The sequence below is a fragment of the Chelonoidis abingdonii genome, chromosome 8 (genome assembly GCF_003597395.2).
Source record: "Chelonoidis abingdonii isolate Lonesome George chromosome 8, CheloAbing_2.0, whole genome shotgun sequence".
Taxonomy (NCBI): domain Eukaryota; kingdom Metazoa; phylum Chordata; order Testudines; family Testudinidae; genus Chelonoidis; species Chelonoidis abingdonii.
The window spans coordinates 32,507,480-32,521,702 of record NC_133776.1 but is presented as its reverse complement, the minus strand read 5'-3'; the positions used below and the strand labels follow the sequence as shown (position 1 = coordinate 32,521,702).

The 14,223-nt window shown below is 40.9% G+C and overlaps 1 protein-coding gene across 1 annotated transcript in view; it reads right to left on the bottom strand.

The window, feature by feature from the left end:
- SLC9A9 (solute carrier family 9 member A9) overlaps positions 1-14,223 on the bottom strand; it is a 327,170-nt gene that overhangs the window by 68,942 nt on the left and 244,005 nt on the right. The window contains exons 13-14 of the mRNA XM_075068481.1: positions 8,097-8,149; positions 1,307-1,382 (exon numbers count right to left, since the gene is read on the bottom strand). Of these exons, the coding sequence (XP_074924582.1) occupies positions 1,307-1,382; positions 8,097-8,149 (129 nt within the window). The remainder of the gene's footprint in view (positions 1-1,306; positions 1,383-8,096; positions 8,150-14,223) is intronic.

Below are 14,223 nucleotides of genomic sequence, written 5' to 3'. Positions count from 1 at the left end.
GTTTCATATATCCCCTCTCATTAGGTCTACTGTTGTAGTAGCATTCCATCAATTCCAGGTTCTCTTGTCTCGTCCATGAATGGTTTGTTCCAGTAGCCCACTTATCGTCAGATTGTCCTCTTTCTTACCAAAAGAGATTTCTTACCAAATAATCTTGCCTATTGGAAGACTTTTTGACAGATAATTTCACTGGAGTTCTAATAAGAAGCGGCTTTGCTATGGAGTAACATTTTATCAATTGTAATATGTTCTCATCCAAGTTCGCTTGTGCTCACACCAGAAAAACACATAAGAAAATGTATGGCAGAGTGTTTCTCTGTGCTCCAGTATGGTGCAGCATGATGGAACAGCAGGAGTTTGGCTGGCAGCACTGCGGTACATTGGTGGTGTTACCAAGTTAGTGCCTGATCCTGTATCCATGGAAGTCAATAGAATGTTTCCTGTGATCTTCACTGCATTGGTACCTGCTCTATAACACTGATTCCCCCACTGTCTTGCATCATGGGGTATCACTGAGACCTGTGCAAAGTGCATGTAAAACCGATACCAAGCCAGCATGATAGCCTGTTACAGCCACTTTACACAGGTGTTGGTGAGATACAAGGTGCATAGCTGTGGAGAATCTGGCTCTGTGGGCTCTAGTGTGCAGCCTGTGTGGAGGCAAAGTGGCCCTGCTCTGCCCCAGCAGGAGCACCAGCAGCCATTATTTCTCCGGAAGACTCAGTGTTTCTGGGAGCCCTCCAGAGAATGTGCCCACTGCTACCCCTCCCGCAACAGGGTGTGTGGAATATGCACCTCTGGATGCCTGCTGGGGCGGTGTGACCAGGGCCAATGCGTCACCCCTTCTGCACCTTCTCTGGCATGACTACTGAACCAAGATGTACAAGCAGACAGTAGACTCTGTGCCCAGGGGAGTACAGGGATGGTGATTGTGGCTGGACTGTGTGCAGGGAAACTCAAGGGAGACTTCATGGGCCCTTGCTCACTTGCATATGGGCCATCCACAATCAGGCTTTATATGGTCTTAAATGTCTCACTTTCCTGAGCAGTGAATTCACTCCCCCGAGCAGTGAATTCACTCCCAAGTTGGAACAATAACATTGTAGCTGGCTCGTTGCTGCACATTTTATATCCTGGAATTAGACAAGACTAATTAATTTTAATACATGGATGAAACTTTGATCTGGGCAGGTGTTCCCAGCCTGATTCGCTCCCTCTCCCTATCACCTCTTTGGACTCTTTTGCGGAGCGCATTGGAAAAGCTTAATGAAGCTAATGTCCATGGTTTGTACGAATAAAAGGATACTTATGATCAAACCCATACCATATTCTGAACAGCCATGCACTCTCAGCCTTGGTTGTGTTCTTATCTGCAGTAGTTGCTCTCTGCAAAATAAATACATATATAAAATCAAAAGAGTTTTTGGAAACATAAATAAAACAAAGTTTTGATATTAAAAATACTTGTCAAACCAAATTACATTTACCTGCATTTTTTTTTCATTAAAAAAAAAAAACTGTTTGGCTCAGATTTCATCTCAGTATGTGAATCTGTTCATGGGCAAATCAGATCACCAGCACCTTTCTCTTTGCTGTGCTGGTGTTCAAGTGAAATAATTCAACATTTACTTTTATTAATGATTCCAATTTTATTAAGCAGCTGAGAAGCACTATATTCTGAGATCAATAAAAATGATATTTCTGTTAAATTGCTGTAGTGGGATTACTTCAGTTTACTCCTGTCAAGCTCAGATGGTATTTGTTTATGGCTTACAAAAAGGTCATTCCAAAGGGAGCATAATATTCCGATAATTATGATACTAGTTTCCTTTCTGTTTTTTCCTCTTTGCTTGATAAGAAAAAATAAAAATTCACCCAAAAATTGAACTACCACTGGGGACTACAGATAGTTTTCAGTATTTTCCTGCACAGATTCCAAACACTGGTCTCCATTCTGCAAGCTGACTTCAGCCGGGCTCTGCATGGGCACAGGGGTCTGCCTCCTACAGAACAGTTTGCAGGATCATGGCCACAGTCTGGAATTATATGTTTTACAACCTCCTCATATACTAGATGGGTAATTAGTTACACTCTGGGTGTTATGTGAAAAATAGCATAAGAATTAACAACAGGTTGGGAATAGAAATGGGAATGGGCATTCCAATTAGCACACTCCATTACAGTTTTATTCCTCTTTGGCTTTAAATTTGAGGTATATATTGTGGTTTTTTTTAAAAAAAACTTCATTCTCCACGGTATGCTTAATGGGAACATTTTAATTTCTGCATTTTTCAGTTCTATTTATTTCATTATTTCTCTGTTTTAAGCTAATAATACAAACATCCTCGTCCCTTATACACACCATGATGCGTATAAGGATCATAATAATAGAGTTGCCCACTGCTAAGGCCTGATCCAAACCCTACAGAAGTCCATAGGAATCTTTACATTGATTTAATTGGGCTTTGGATAATACTCTATAGGGTATGGCTACTCTGCAGCTGGGAGCCAATCTCTCAATGCAGGTAGACAGACTTGCACTAGCAGGGCTTGAGCTAATACACTAAAAATAGCAATGTGGACATTCCAGCTTGGACTTGGCTCCCGAGGCTTCATATCAGCAAAACTCCCAATGAGGTCTGTGGTAGTTTCGTCAACACTAGAATTGCAGGATTGAGCATGATAAACTTACATCTGTAGCACATGGGACAAAATATATTTCCTGGGAGCTGATTCAGCTCCCATTCAGTTGAGTGGAAGGATTCAGTTTTAACTTGTGTGGCTTCCACTCGTGCCATAAAATCCTTTTGGTGCAGGGAGGTCTCATGGGGAATGATGGTGGCCTGGGGAATTCATCGTAGCCCAGATCCTGCAGGAACGATACTATCAAGGGATGGTGGAGAGGCAGCAGGGGCTGTAGATGCTCCTGACCTCTGGTGGCTCCTCGGGGATCTGCAGGTTTAAAGTCTGAACCTACAGCTTTTCCTGCAGGGCTGGCTAGTGGCAGTGGGGGGCACACTATGCCAGAAGTCTGATGGAAAAATAAGAGGATCTCTGAACTGAAATTGGCAGTGCTTCCAACTCCTACACAGGAATAACCCATGTTTTTTTCAAAAAGTCACTTGCAGTTCCTCAGCAGGCCTGCATGAGAGGCTAGTAGGGAGAATTGCAGAGTAGGATCACTTTCCTTCTCAGGAGCTAAAGAAATAATAGACAGTTAAACACATCTTTTTTCTGAACTTTAGTTTAGCAGGTGAGCTATTCATAGTTGTACAGTAAGCTGCTTGGGCTTCCCCTGAGACCTATAACACGCCTAAAGCATTCTTCCAAAATATTTCCAGAAAATACATTCTTTCACATAGTCTCTGTGGAGATGCACCTAACGGGATAGCTGAGACACATAAATCAGCTGAATAAAAGCTTTTATCAACTGTCTTTGTTTTGTGAGGAAATTAATTAGATCCTTGTTAAAAAAACTGCAAGAAAAAGCTTTGTCTTTTTTGTAGTAGACTGGCATTGCAACTCAGCTTAATGACTATCTATCCTGTACGCCTGGTCATCAGAATTAGCTTTGTGTGTTTATATTCTAATTGTATAGGATATGCAGTGAACTGACTGCATTCATTTATTTCTACACATTATTGATGGCCTTTCAGAACTGAGTTATGAAAGCCCATCAATAAATGAGTGGAAATAAATGAGCTAACCAATTGTACCTTCTGTTTTTGCAAGAGGGTTTGATGATAAATGCACCTGAGAAAAGAGAGAACTAGGGAAGTAAAAAAGAAACTGAGGAGGGGATCCCTGATGTGGCTAGTGTACAGATCAGAGCTCTGCGAAGTCCAGGTGGTGATTACAGACACAATCTGCCAAGAGCTGCTATTTTGAAGCACAGCTTCCTGTATCTCCTCCTGACAGTGAAAGTGATAAGCCACAAAAGGAGTATCTGACCAGGATGGACTTGGGGTTATTTTCCTCCTCATGGACAATGAGATTTTCTTAAACTTCAGAAACTGGATCACTCTTCTTGCCCCAGAGGGAAATATGCATCACTGTTAAGAAAAGCTAGTGATCTACCGGCAATATTTAATTAGTGTGGCTCCAGCATGTAACAGTAACGCAGTAAGACTACTCAGCCCATGTTTCTGGTGGTGGTGATCTAATTTGTGTGTCCTACTGTCCTGGGTTCAACAAAGCCCGTTGCCAACTCTGTCCACATATCTATTCAGGGGACACCATCATAGGACCTAATCACATCAGCTACATTATCAGAGGCTTGTTCACCTGCACATCTACCAATGTGATATATGCCATTATGTGCCAGCAATGTCTCTCTGCCCAGGGCCAACCAGAGGATTCAGAGGGCCTGGGATCTTCAGTGGCAGGGGCCTCCGCTGTTGAATTGCTGCCAAAGACCTGGCACTTTGGCGATGGGTCCCAGGGCGGAAGGACCCCCCCGCCGCCGAATTGCTACTGAAGACCCACCGTGGAAGAAGCTCCGGGGGCCCGGACCCCACACAAGTTTTCTGGGGCCCCTGGATCAAGTGAAGGACCCCATTCCAGAGGCCCTGAAAAGCTCTCGTGGGGGCCTCTGCGGGGCCTAGGGCAAATTGCCCCACTTGCCCTCCCCTCTGGGCAGTCCTGCCTCTGCCATGTACATTGGCCAAACCGGACTGTCTCTATGTAAAAGAATAAAATGGACACAAATCAGATGTCAAGAATTATAACATTCAAAAACCAGTTGGAGAACACTCCAATCTCCCTGGCCACTCGATTACAGACCTAAAAGTTGCAGTATTATGACAAAAAAACTTCAAAACCAGACTCCAATGAGAGACTGCTGAATTGGAATTAATTTGCAAAATGGACACCATTAAATTAGGCTTGAATAAAGACTGGGAGTGGATGGGTCATTATGCAAAGTAAAACTATTTCCCCATGTTTATTTCCCTACTGTTCCAAACACCTTCTTGTCAACTGCTGCAAATGGACCATTTTGATTACCACTACAAAAATTTTTTTTCTCTCCTGCTGGTAACAGTTCATCTTAACTGATCACTCTCATTAGAGTGTGTATGGTAACACCCATTGTTTCATGTTCTCTGTGTGTATATATATCTTCCTACCATATTTTCCACTGCATGCATCCGATGAAGTGGGCTGTAGCACACGAAAGCTTATGCTCAAATAAATTTGTTAGTCTCTAAGGTGCCACAAGTATTCCTGTTCTTTTTGTGGATACAGACTAACACGGCTGCTACTCTGAAACAAATGGGAAGGTTCCAGTCATAACTTGCCCCTTATTGTGACTGTGCTTCTTGAACTAGTCCATCATGTCTCCCTCTCTAAAGCAGTAAATGAAACGAGTCCCTCTCTAAAACAGGCATGAAATTCCCTCTGGTTTGGAAAACCAGAGTCAAAGGTCTAAATCTCAACAGTGGTGACTTTGCCAGCCTTTCATCCTTTTGAATTTGATAAAATAGATTCTACCCAATGAACCGTGTGTCATATTCAGCTGAACACTTAAAAATCAAGGCCTTAGCTGATCTTCTTGGACATTAAGGATCACAAACACTTGTCACAGTAGTTTGAGGTTTGTTTGTGCCAATCTCCTTAGCCAAAAATTTTGTGTGCACGAGTGCCACTTCCCATCCCTGAGCTTCATGCTGTGACATGTCCTATATGACTGAATAGTGCTTTAAGGTTCTTTCAGGTGAGAGTAGTTATTTAAGTAGAAGATATGCCCTCCCTCCAAAAAAATTCCTGTAGTGTGAAAGAGCATAGCACATATATGAAGAAAACTGAAAGTTAATATGGAAGATAGATTAAAAACACCAAACCAAAACAAAATACCTCATATCAGAAGTTGTGTGAGAGAAAAATAGAGAGAAAGAAAATGAATGATCTAAAACAAAAGAAAATAAAAGATAGATATTGATGGAGGGAAAGAGAAAAACTTTAAAGAAACAATCTGAAAGAAAAAGTGAAGAACAGTCCATAGTACTAAATTAAAAAGAGAAGAAATGCACAATGACATAGAGATCTGTATTAATAAAATTAATATAACCCGTTTAATTGTAGCTCTTAGAGAAATGAAAATAGTAAACATTTAAAAAGGAAATCAGAGCAACAAGACTACCTAGCTAGCTAAAAATAATTTACAATGAAGTATGCTGATTTAGATATGATTGGGGGTGGAATGTGTGATATTTATTCACACCTACTCTATTGTGCGGCTGAGTTTTGCCAGTAGAACTAGGTGTTAATTAACAGAACACAGTTTGGGTCAGTAGGTGCCTTATTATTATTCACAAATATGTATTTCTCATTTTTAATAGAAAAAGGAAGAAAATTAGAAGTCCTATCTACTGACGTCTAGTGCAAGCACATTTTCACAATCTCCAACCCCCTGGAAAAAAAAACAACCCACCACAATTAAGGTGAAATAATGTTTATATTGTACAATGCAATATAATCTTTGATGCTGATCAATATGTCCTAGAATGCTGTAAACTGGAAAAGATACTGCTGTCTATATTGTTAGTGTAGCTGCAATGTAGGTAAAACAGATTTCTAGAGGAGAGGAGAGTGGAAAATCTCCAGAAGGGGATCAAAGAAACAGAGGTGTTAGTGAAGGCCTTTAAAAACACAGAAGCGGAGAAGTTCAAGGAAAGGAAGAAGAAGGAATGCTTCCTCAGTGAGAGGGAATCTTTTGAGTGCTGGACCAGTTGAAACTGAAGGAAGCTGGCTGTCAGGGTTAGACAGGAGGCTCCACAATCTGGTGGAGAAGTCATGAGCTGGAGGAGTGAGGACCTGGAACTCTGAAAGGACACTGACCAAATCCCAAAGACTGTTCAGGAGTGATGAGGAAACTGAGGCAGGGAATGATACACAGATGTTTCATTGGATTGCCTAGACCTGTGCATGTGCTGTCTATGAGGAAAGCATGTTTTGTTTTAGAAATTCCTCTGAAAAGTCAGTCTATTTGCTTCTACTATCTTGTATCTCTGAAGGGGTAAACTATAAACCAGAGTGCCCACAAGGGTGACATTCTGGGAAGGTTGTGTTTAAACTACTGGGGAGTCTTGGAGGTTCAGCACTGGTCTTGGGGCTTAGGGACCAGGAGGTCCCACTTCCAAGGAGGGTCTCTGCCCATGGAGTCAGCTGAGTAGCCAAAGTAAGAGAGAGTGCCTGGAGCCGCTCAGTTCCTGGGGAGCTCAGAAGCACACAACTCCAGTGTATGGGTCCAAACCTGGCACCCTAGTGAATGTCCAGCAGGGGAACCTGACCGGGGTTGGGACATCACATAGTGCTGTATTTTAAACATTTTCAGACGTAAACACTGAAAAAGGCAGGGACAATGGGGTTACAGATAAGCACATTCAGTTTCTCAAATAGCCTCCTTAGTCCCTAGTGGCCTATAGTTTTCTTAACCTGAATGTATGTTAATATATGGAGATATACCTATATCATAGAACTGGGGGACCCTGAAAGGTCATGGAGTCCAGCCCCCTGCCTTCACTAGCAGGACCAAGTACTGATTTTGCCCCTGGTCCCTAAGTGACCCCCTCAAGGTTTGAACTCACAACCCTGGGTTTAGCAGGCCAGTGCTCAAACCACTGATGAACTAACGTACATTGTCAGCAACCTGATCTACCCCAATGCCCAGAGTCGAGAATTTAAATCATGCATACTTCCTTTGTTTAATCCAGGGAACTGAGCATTGTTCTGAAATCTTTTGTTTTCATAAATACAGTTGATAGCTAATTCAAGATTCAGATTTTAGCAGCAATTCAACTACTGTTTTACTAATATTTCATCATGTCAATATTTATTTGTAATGCAGTCTTCAAAACCCGGTATTAGATAAAGTTATTCTGGCGCCCCGGTGAAACTGAAAAATGTACAGTATGTACCTGTCCTCTGAATAAACAGTTACAAAATATGTGAAGCTCCTACTATTTTGTACTTGCATATTCTGCATTTATAGCAGAGATAACCCTGCTCTAAAGATTTTCAGTTACTACACCGAGAAACATGAACTAAACATGACTAAACATTATGCTAGTCAATACAGATATATCAATAGCTGTAACTTGCCTGGCTTGCAGTTTCTGCTTTCACATCTTCATCTGGATCTATGCCAACTCTATTAAAGAAAAACAAGACACATGGTGAATGACTCAATGCAGATTAGATGGTCACATGTGTAGAACTGTTTCTTTGTACCACATCACTCAGTCTCAAGTAGGTAAGAAATGTGCAGAAGTGGCAGAACATTATAAGATCTCTTCCCAAATCAAAGGAGTCCACAATAAGTTTGCAGGAAATATGAAATGCTTTATACCTGGTGCTCATAATACCTAGGCTGAGATCCTCACCCTCACTCCAAGCCTTGTATGCCAGCTAAAAGGGTCAGAGTGTCAGAAAGGAGCCCTAAAAAAACCCACCACCACACATCTGGGCAAGGAGGATTCCCCTGGTGCAGGAATTGCAGAAAACGGCTGTATGGTTGCCCTCTGAGGACCTCCCTTGCATTGGTGTCATGCTGGGGGCAGGAAAATTGTGTTGAGGAGGAGGCTGCAGCGCACAGTTCTCTAGATATTTCAGGCAGTACGCAGCCCATAGACATTCCTGGGGAGGCTAATATAACTTAAACAGGCCTCTAGGGCATAGTCACGCCAGGGTCCTCTCCAGCCCATGGACCAGCTCAGTGTGGTGGAAGGTTCAACGTGGCTTAAATCTGCCTTAGTCCCCTCTTCCTTTGGGCTGTGAGTTTTGTGCTGTGGCTCTGAGAGACTCAGCACAGAATCTCACCCTTGGCAAAAACTAAGATAGGCCACTGGTCTTTAGTTGCTTTTTTGCTTCAACACTTCTTTCTCAACAGCCTCTCCTGTTCCACACATAGGTATCTATAACATTATGATGCAAGCTGACACTATTATTTTTATTTGCATTACAATAGATAAGGCCAAAATAACAGACCAGGAAGATGGTCTTAGCAGCAGCCTTTTGAAAGGACTTGAATGGGATCAGTTGGGTAGCTGGGAGGCAAGACTGAGGGAAGGAGGTTTCCATAGAGGAGGTGGAAGATGTGAAGGCCTGGGTGGGAGTTCTTGTTGTGTAGTGAGAAAGAAAAGGCTGGATATTAAAGATGATATGTGGAAGAAGTGACAAGATTTGGGTTTGGCCTTGATGGACAGAGCTAAAGAGAGGGGTGACTCAAAGATGATACTCAGGCCCATAATCTGATTATCAGGGAGGATTGGGGTGGTCATAGAAGAAAGGTAAAGCAGTAAGAGAAGACTAATGCAGACAGACATTCTCCTCACTGAAATCTAATGTCCAAAGAGAGGGTGACCAGCTGTCCCAGAAAGCTGACAAGCTGCCCATGTAGGCGTTAGATCCACTGAGCTAATGCAGAATCTATTGATGCAGAGAAAATTTATTCTTTCACCAGATGTTCACGTAAGGCTGCTTTATCATGTGCTTAACAGTCTTCCTCCCTGTGTATGTTTTTTTCTGTCTGTTATAACATATCACAAATGCATTTTTAGAATCCTATTTAATTTTAGTAATTACTTGCTTCATTGGTCTTTACTGTAAATGTTATGCAGACATTCTAACACATCCTGAGACAATGACAGGAACTAGAAGCAAAGTGGATACTTTTATATGTAAATCTTGAACGGAAAAGAGAAGAAGCAGTTTGTTTCCATCCCAACTCCCTAGTTTAAAAAAATTGGAGTCCTCCATGCATAAATATTTCCATCTTTGGATTAAGAAAAATGATCCTGATGCTGACTGAAGAAGGAGATTAAAAGAATGAATAGATGTTTATTTCTCACTGTACTTTTTCCTAGTGACTCAAAGGACAAAAACTGCAGAAGGTACTAACCTATTGATTATTTTGGAGTAAATCAAGTTGTTAGATCTTTTCATTTAATTAAAAATATGAACAGTTATGTCTGCAAAAGTTTAACTCGCAGCCTGCCATTAGACTTATTGTAGTAGTGCCCAGAGGCCCAAAAAAACATTAGGGACCCTTTTTGTTAAATAAACATAATAAGAACTTGTCCCTGCCCTGCTTCCATCTAAAAAGAAGGGAACAAAAGCACCAAATGCTGATGTGAATCACCCAAGGTCACATGGCAAGAGCAGGAACAGGTCTTCTAACTCCCAGTCTGTGTGTCCTAGCTTTTTGGCCATCTGCCTCCCATAAGTAGGTTCTCTCATAACATGCATTCTACTGCCATCATGGGGAAGCACTGGCAATACAATAGTTAAATGCCTTTACAGTTCTGGTTATGATGGAAGCAAAGTCTATTTATGCATGATAGGTGCAGTTCAAGAGGCTGCAACACAAACTTCTCTGCACTCTCTTCTCCTTAATGAGCTTGACCTGACCTCAAAGAATCAGTCTCCTGGGACAGAAGTAATTTAGACTTTGTGCAGTTCTGAACTTACTGGAGCTGAGAAAAATGCCAGTTGTGACTGATTATGTGTGGTGGAGTTGTGATGTGTTTATTATGGAATAAGCTAAGACAAGGGAAAACATTTCACGTAGGCCCAGAAGAACTGTAATACCAAATGTGAAAAAGCTGGGAAATGCAGCCAATAGGAACCAGAGTTCATGACTGCAATATCATTTCAATAACAGTGATATAATCTGCCTAAGCAGGGACAACAGGAGTCTACAGGCATAGAAAATCTTAGGGAGCTTTCCAGATTTTCCTGAATTTTGCAGAATTTAAGCTCCCCTGTACATATAATTTCCTATCCTTGTAGTTATGAAGGTAGCCAGCACTATTGCCTTGTTTATTCTGTAGACAATAGATGTTACAATATGGCTCAAAGGCATCCTTATTATTCTTTATTGGATTATTACTTTCAAAGCCTGAAAAATCACATCTTCCACAAAACTCACCATAAGCAAATCAAATATATCCACTGTCTTGAATCTTCATCTTCCTTTGATTTTGTACATACCACCACAATGTGTACTTTCCAGTGTGAATAGCCATGCAATCACATTGCTGTGATCCACATCCCTCCTTGCTCAATTCCTCACTCATTGACTGATGTCAGACATGTAAGGCCTAATTCTTCCACCCTTACTCTCACTGAGTAGTATTTTACCATGTGAGTAACCCCACTGAAATTGTTGGGGACTACATGTGTAGTAAGGTATTGCTCATTGTGAGTAGGGATGGTAGAATCTGGTGCATTGACTGGAAGCCCTTCAGGGCATGAGGTACATCTTCCTTACTGTTCTATGAAGCATCTAGTACAACTTTGGACACTACAGTCAAACCACCACCAACACACTCTGATTTTTTCATAGCTTGAATGTTAATATTTTTATGAAGTATATCCTAAAGAGAACCACTCAGCTCAGTGGAAGTGTCTGGCCACACCACACTTTTGAAAATGAGGCCACTTATTTAGGTGTCCAAATATAGACTAAGGAGTCTAACTTTAGGCTATTACTGAAAATATTGGGCTATATAATTAAGTCTGATGTATTTGAGAGACATTGGAGTGCAATTTTAAACTGCAAGAATACAAAGCATCACAAAAAGAATGAAGTTAAGCATGCTTGCACAATTTAAGTTCATACCAGATCTCCTGCAGATGCTTGTACCTTGCCATTCTATTGCCAGTAAAATTTGCAATCTTAGAATAACTCTTCAGTCTTCTACTGGGTTGTATGCTAGCTAATTATGAAAGAAGGGGACTGATTCTACTTTTATGTGTAGAGTGTTGAGATTTCACAATCAACAGTAGGGCTGAAAGCAAGGACTTCTAATTATGGTAGGTGAACAAACGCAAAGTGACTCCTAGATTGCCTTAACCATCTGGTAACTTGCCATATACATTTCTACAGTAAGGCTGATAAAGTGAGGATAGAAATGTACAGTCAGCCTTTGTACTGAGGAGGGGAAAGCTCTGGTATAACCCCTTCAACTTTGAAACCTGATGAACCCAAAGATCTCCACAAACAACCTCTTGTTGATATCAATCTAATCCCCCCCCACACCTCCCTTTAAGATTCTTCAGCTTCCCACTTTCTGCCAGAAAGTATTATAAAACACATGCAGGCAAAGAGAAATATAACCCATTTTCCAGCCTTAACATCTTAATTCTTTTCTCTTGTATTCTCCTTCCATCTCCGCCCTCACATCTTTCTTCCTTACTGTCTATTTTGTTTTTCTTATTATTTTCCTCCTCTCTTCCTCTGTTGTTTTTCTTTCTTCCCACCTGCCTGACTCTCCCACTACTCTGGTTGTTCCCTATTCTCGGTCCCTCTCTCGTATTTCTTTTCTCTTCCCTGCTTTCAACACATCTTTTCCCTCACACGATGTGCAAAAGAGTACCTGAGTTTTCTGCTGACCTCATGTGCAGCTCACTTAGTGCTCTTTCCACTCATGCAATTTAATCTCCCCTTCTCGTTTACGGTAACCATCTCTCTCCTGCCTCATAGCCAAAATATCCATATCTAAATTCTGTATGCTTTCCTTTCCATTGTTTGCATAAATGCATCCGAGACATTACAAGTTTAGAATGACCCCATAACCAGCCCTGTCTAGAAGGAATACCGAGAACATGGCTTTTTCTGTGAAACAAACTAAGCAGTTAACAAGAGGCTCGCTTTCCCCATTAAAAACAACAGTACTGTTGTGATCCTCATCATTTTGCATCTTTAGGAAGACAGTGAAATATGATGAGAGCTTTGGTCTCCGTATGAATCACAATAGCCTTAGATGATGTTTAGTGCTTTCTTTTTTTAGAGAATGATAGGGAAATAGGCATTGCATGAGGAAATAGCATTAAATGCTAAGAGAAAGAATAATTGATTAATACCTATGAAGCCCAGTGAGGCGCTGAGTGCTTTTAACTCAGTGGGAATTGAGGATACCCACACTGCACAAAAGAGGATGCCAAGCATGGGAATGACAAATTCAAATAAGGAATAAGGAACTCAGTGTTAAACATTTGATCGAGGAGTCCTGAAATGCTAAGGAAAAATGTAGTTTGATCAATATTATAGTCTTACAATAACAACACTGCAGGTGGTGTCATTGCAAAAGTGATTTTTATGTTTTGATGGACTGCAAAGAACATGAATTATTACTTAGTGGATTCCACACTCCCTCCCCCACCATGTAATTTTAATGGTGAGTAAACTGAGTGGCTAACACTGCTGATTAAAGTCAATCATTGGTGCTATGTAAGTTTTCCCTGCCCAGATCAAAACATGGTATCTGCCTTCTCCTGTTATGTTGTTAAGACCTTTCCTGCATTTTGACTGATAATCAAGATTAATTATGTGGAGGTTTTGTGTTATGGGTAACTCGTCACTTGTGATCAGAATGAGATTAGACTCATTCTACACTACATTGAAACTCAAGCATTCTGGGATGAAAGACTGGTGTATTAGCTTACTGTGCTACCCATCTTCCTTTGCTTAGTAATGCATTTGGTTTATTGTACTTGGGTGATTATTTGAGATAGGACCTTTTCATACCTCAGATCAAAATCCCCCAATATCTAGAAGTATTCAAAATCCAAACTCAGAACCAAAATTTGCAAGTGTCCCCTATCTTTTATAATGGTCTGAACCAAAATTCTGGATACCAACATCATTGAACTTTGGTGTATTCAAAATCCGGATCTGAATTTTGTAGTCTTTAGCAATTAGGGATTATTGTTAGCAGGAAGTGTGCACTACTCTGCAAAATTACCCCCTTAAAATTAATGATCTTGTTTAAACCCCTTTGTGCCATTAGACATCACTTTTTCAGCAGCAATTATAATGTGTCTGATAGACAAAAGAGGAATTTGTTACTGAATACGAAGCAGTGGTCTGGAGTGAAAACAGATGGAAAGATAAGTTCCAAATTGTCAGGGGAAGGAGAAGTAAGAAATCTGAAAATTGGAAACTAACTGAAATGCTGACTCATAAGATATTGTTTGGACAATTATCACATAGTTCTACCTGCTTCCCTCACTTCAAATCATTGCAAATCTAAGATATTGTAGATTAACATGTTACAGTGGAGCAGTAGGAAACCTCAGTGTCTGCCTAACTGCTGAACTGCATATCTCAACTTTAATCAGTGGAGTGAAGCCTCAAGATCTGCTTTTATATGCTGATTCTCTGATGAAGCTCATAGTATAATGGGCAAAACATCAGGCTTGGGAAGATTTACAAGGGAAACA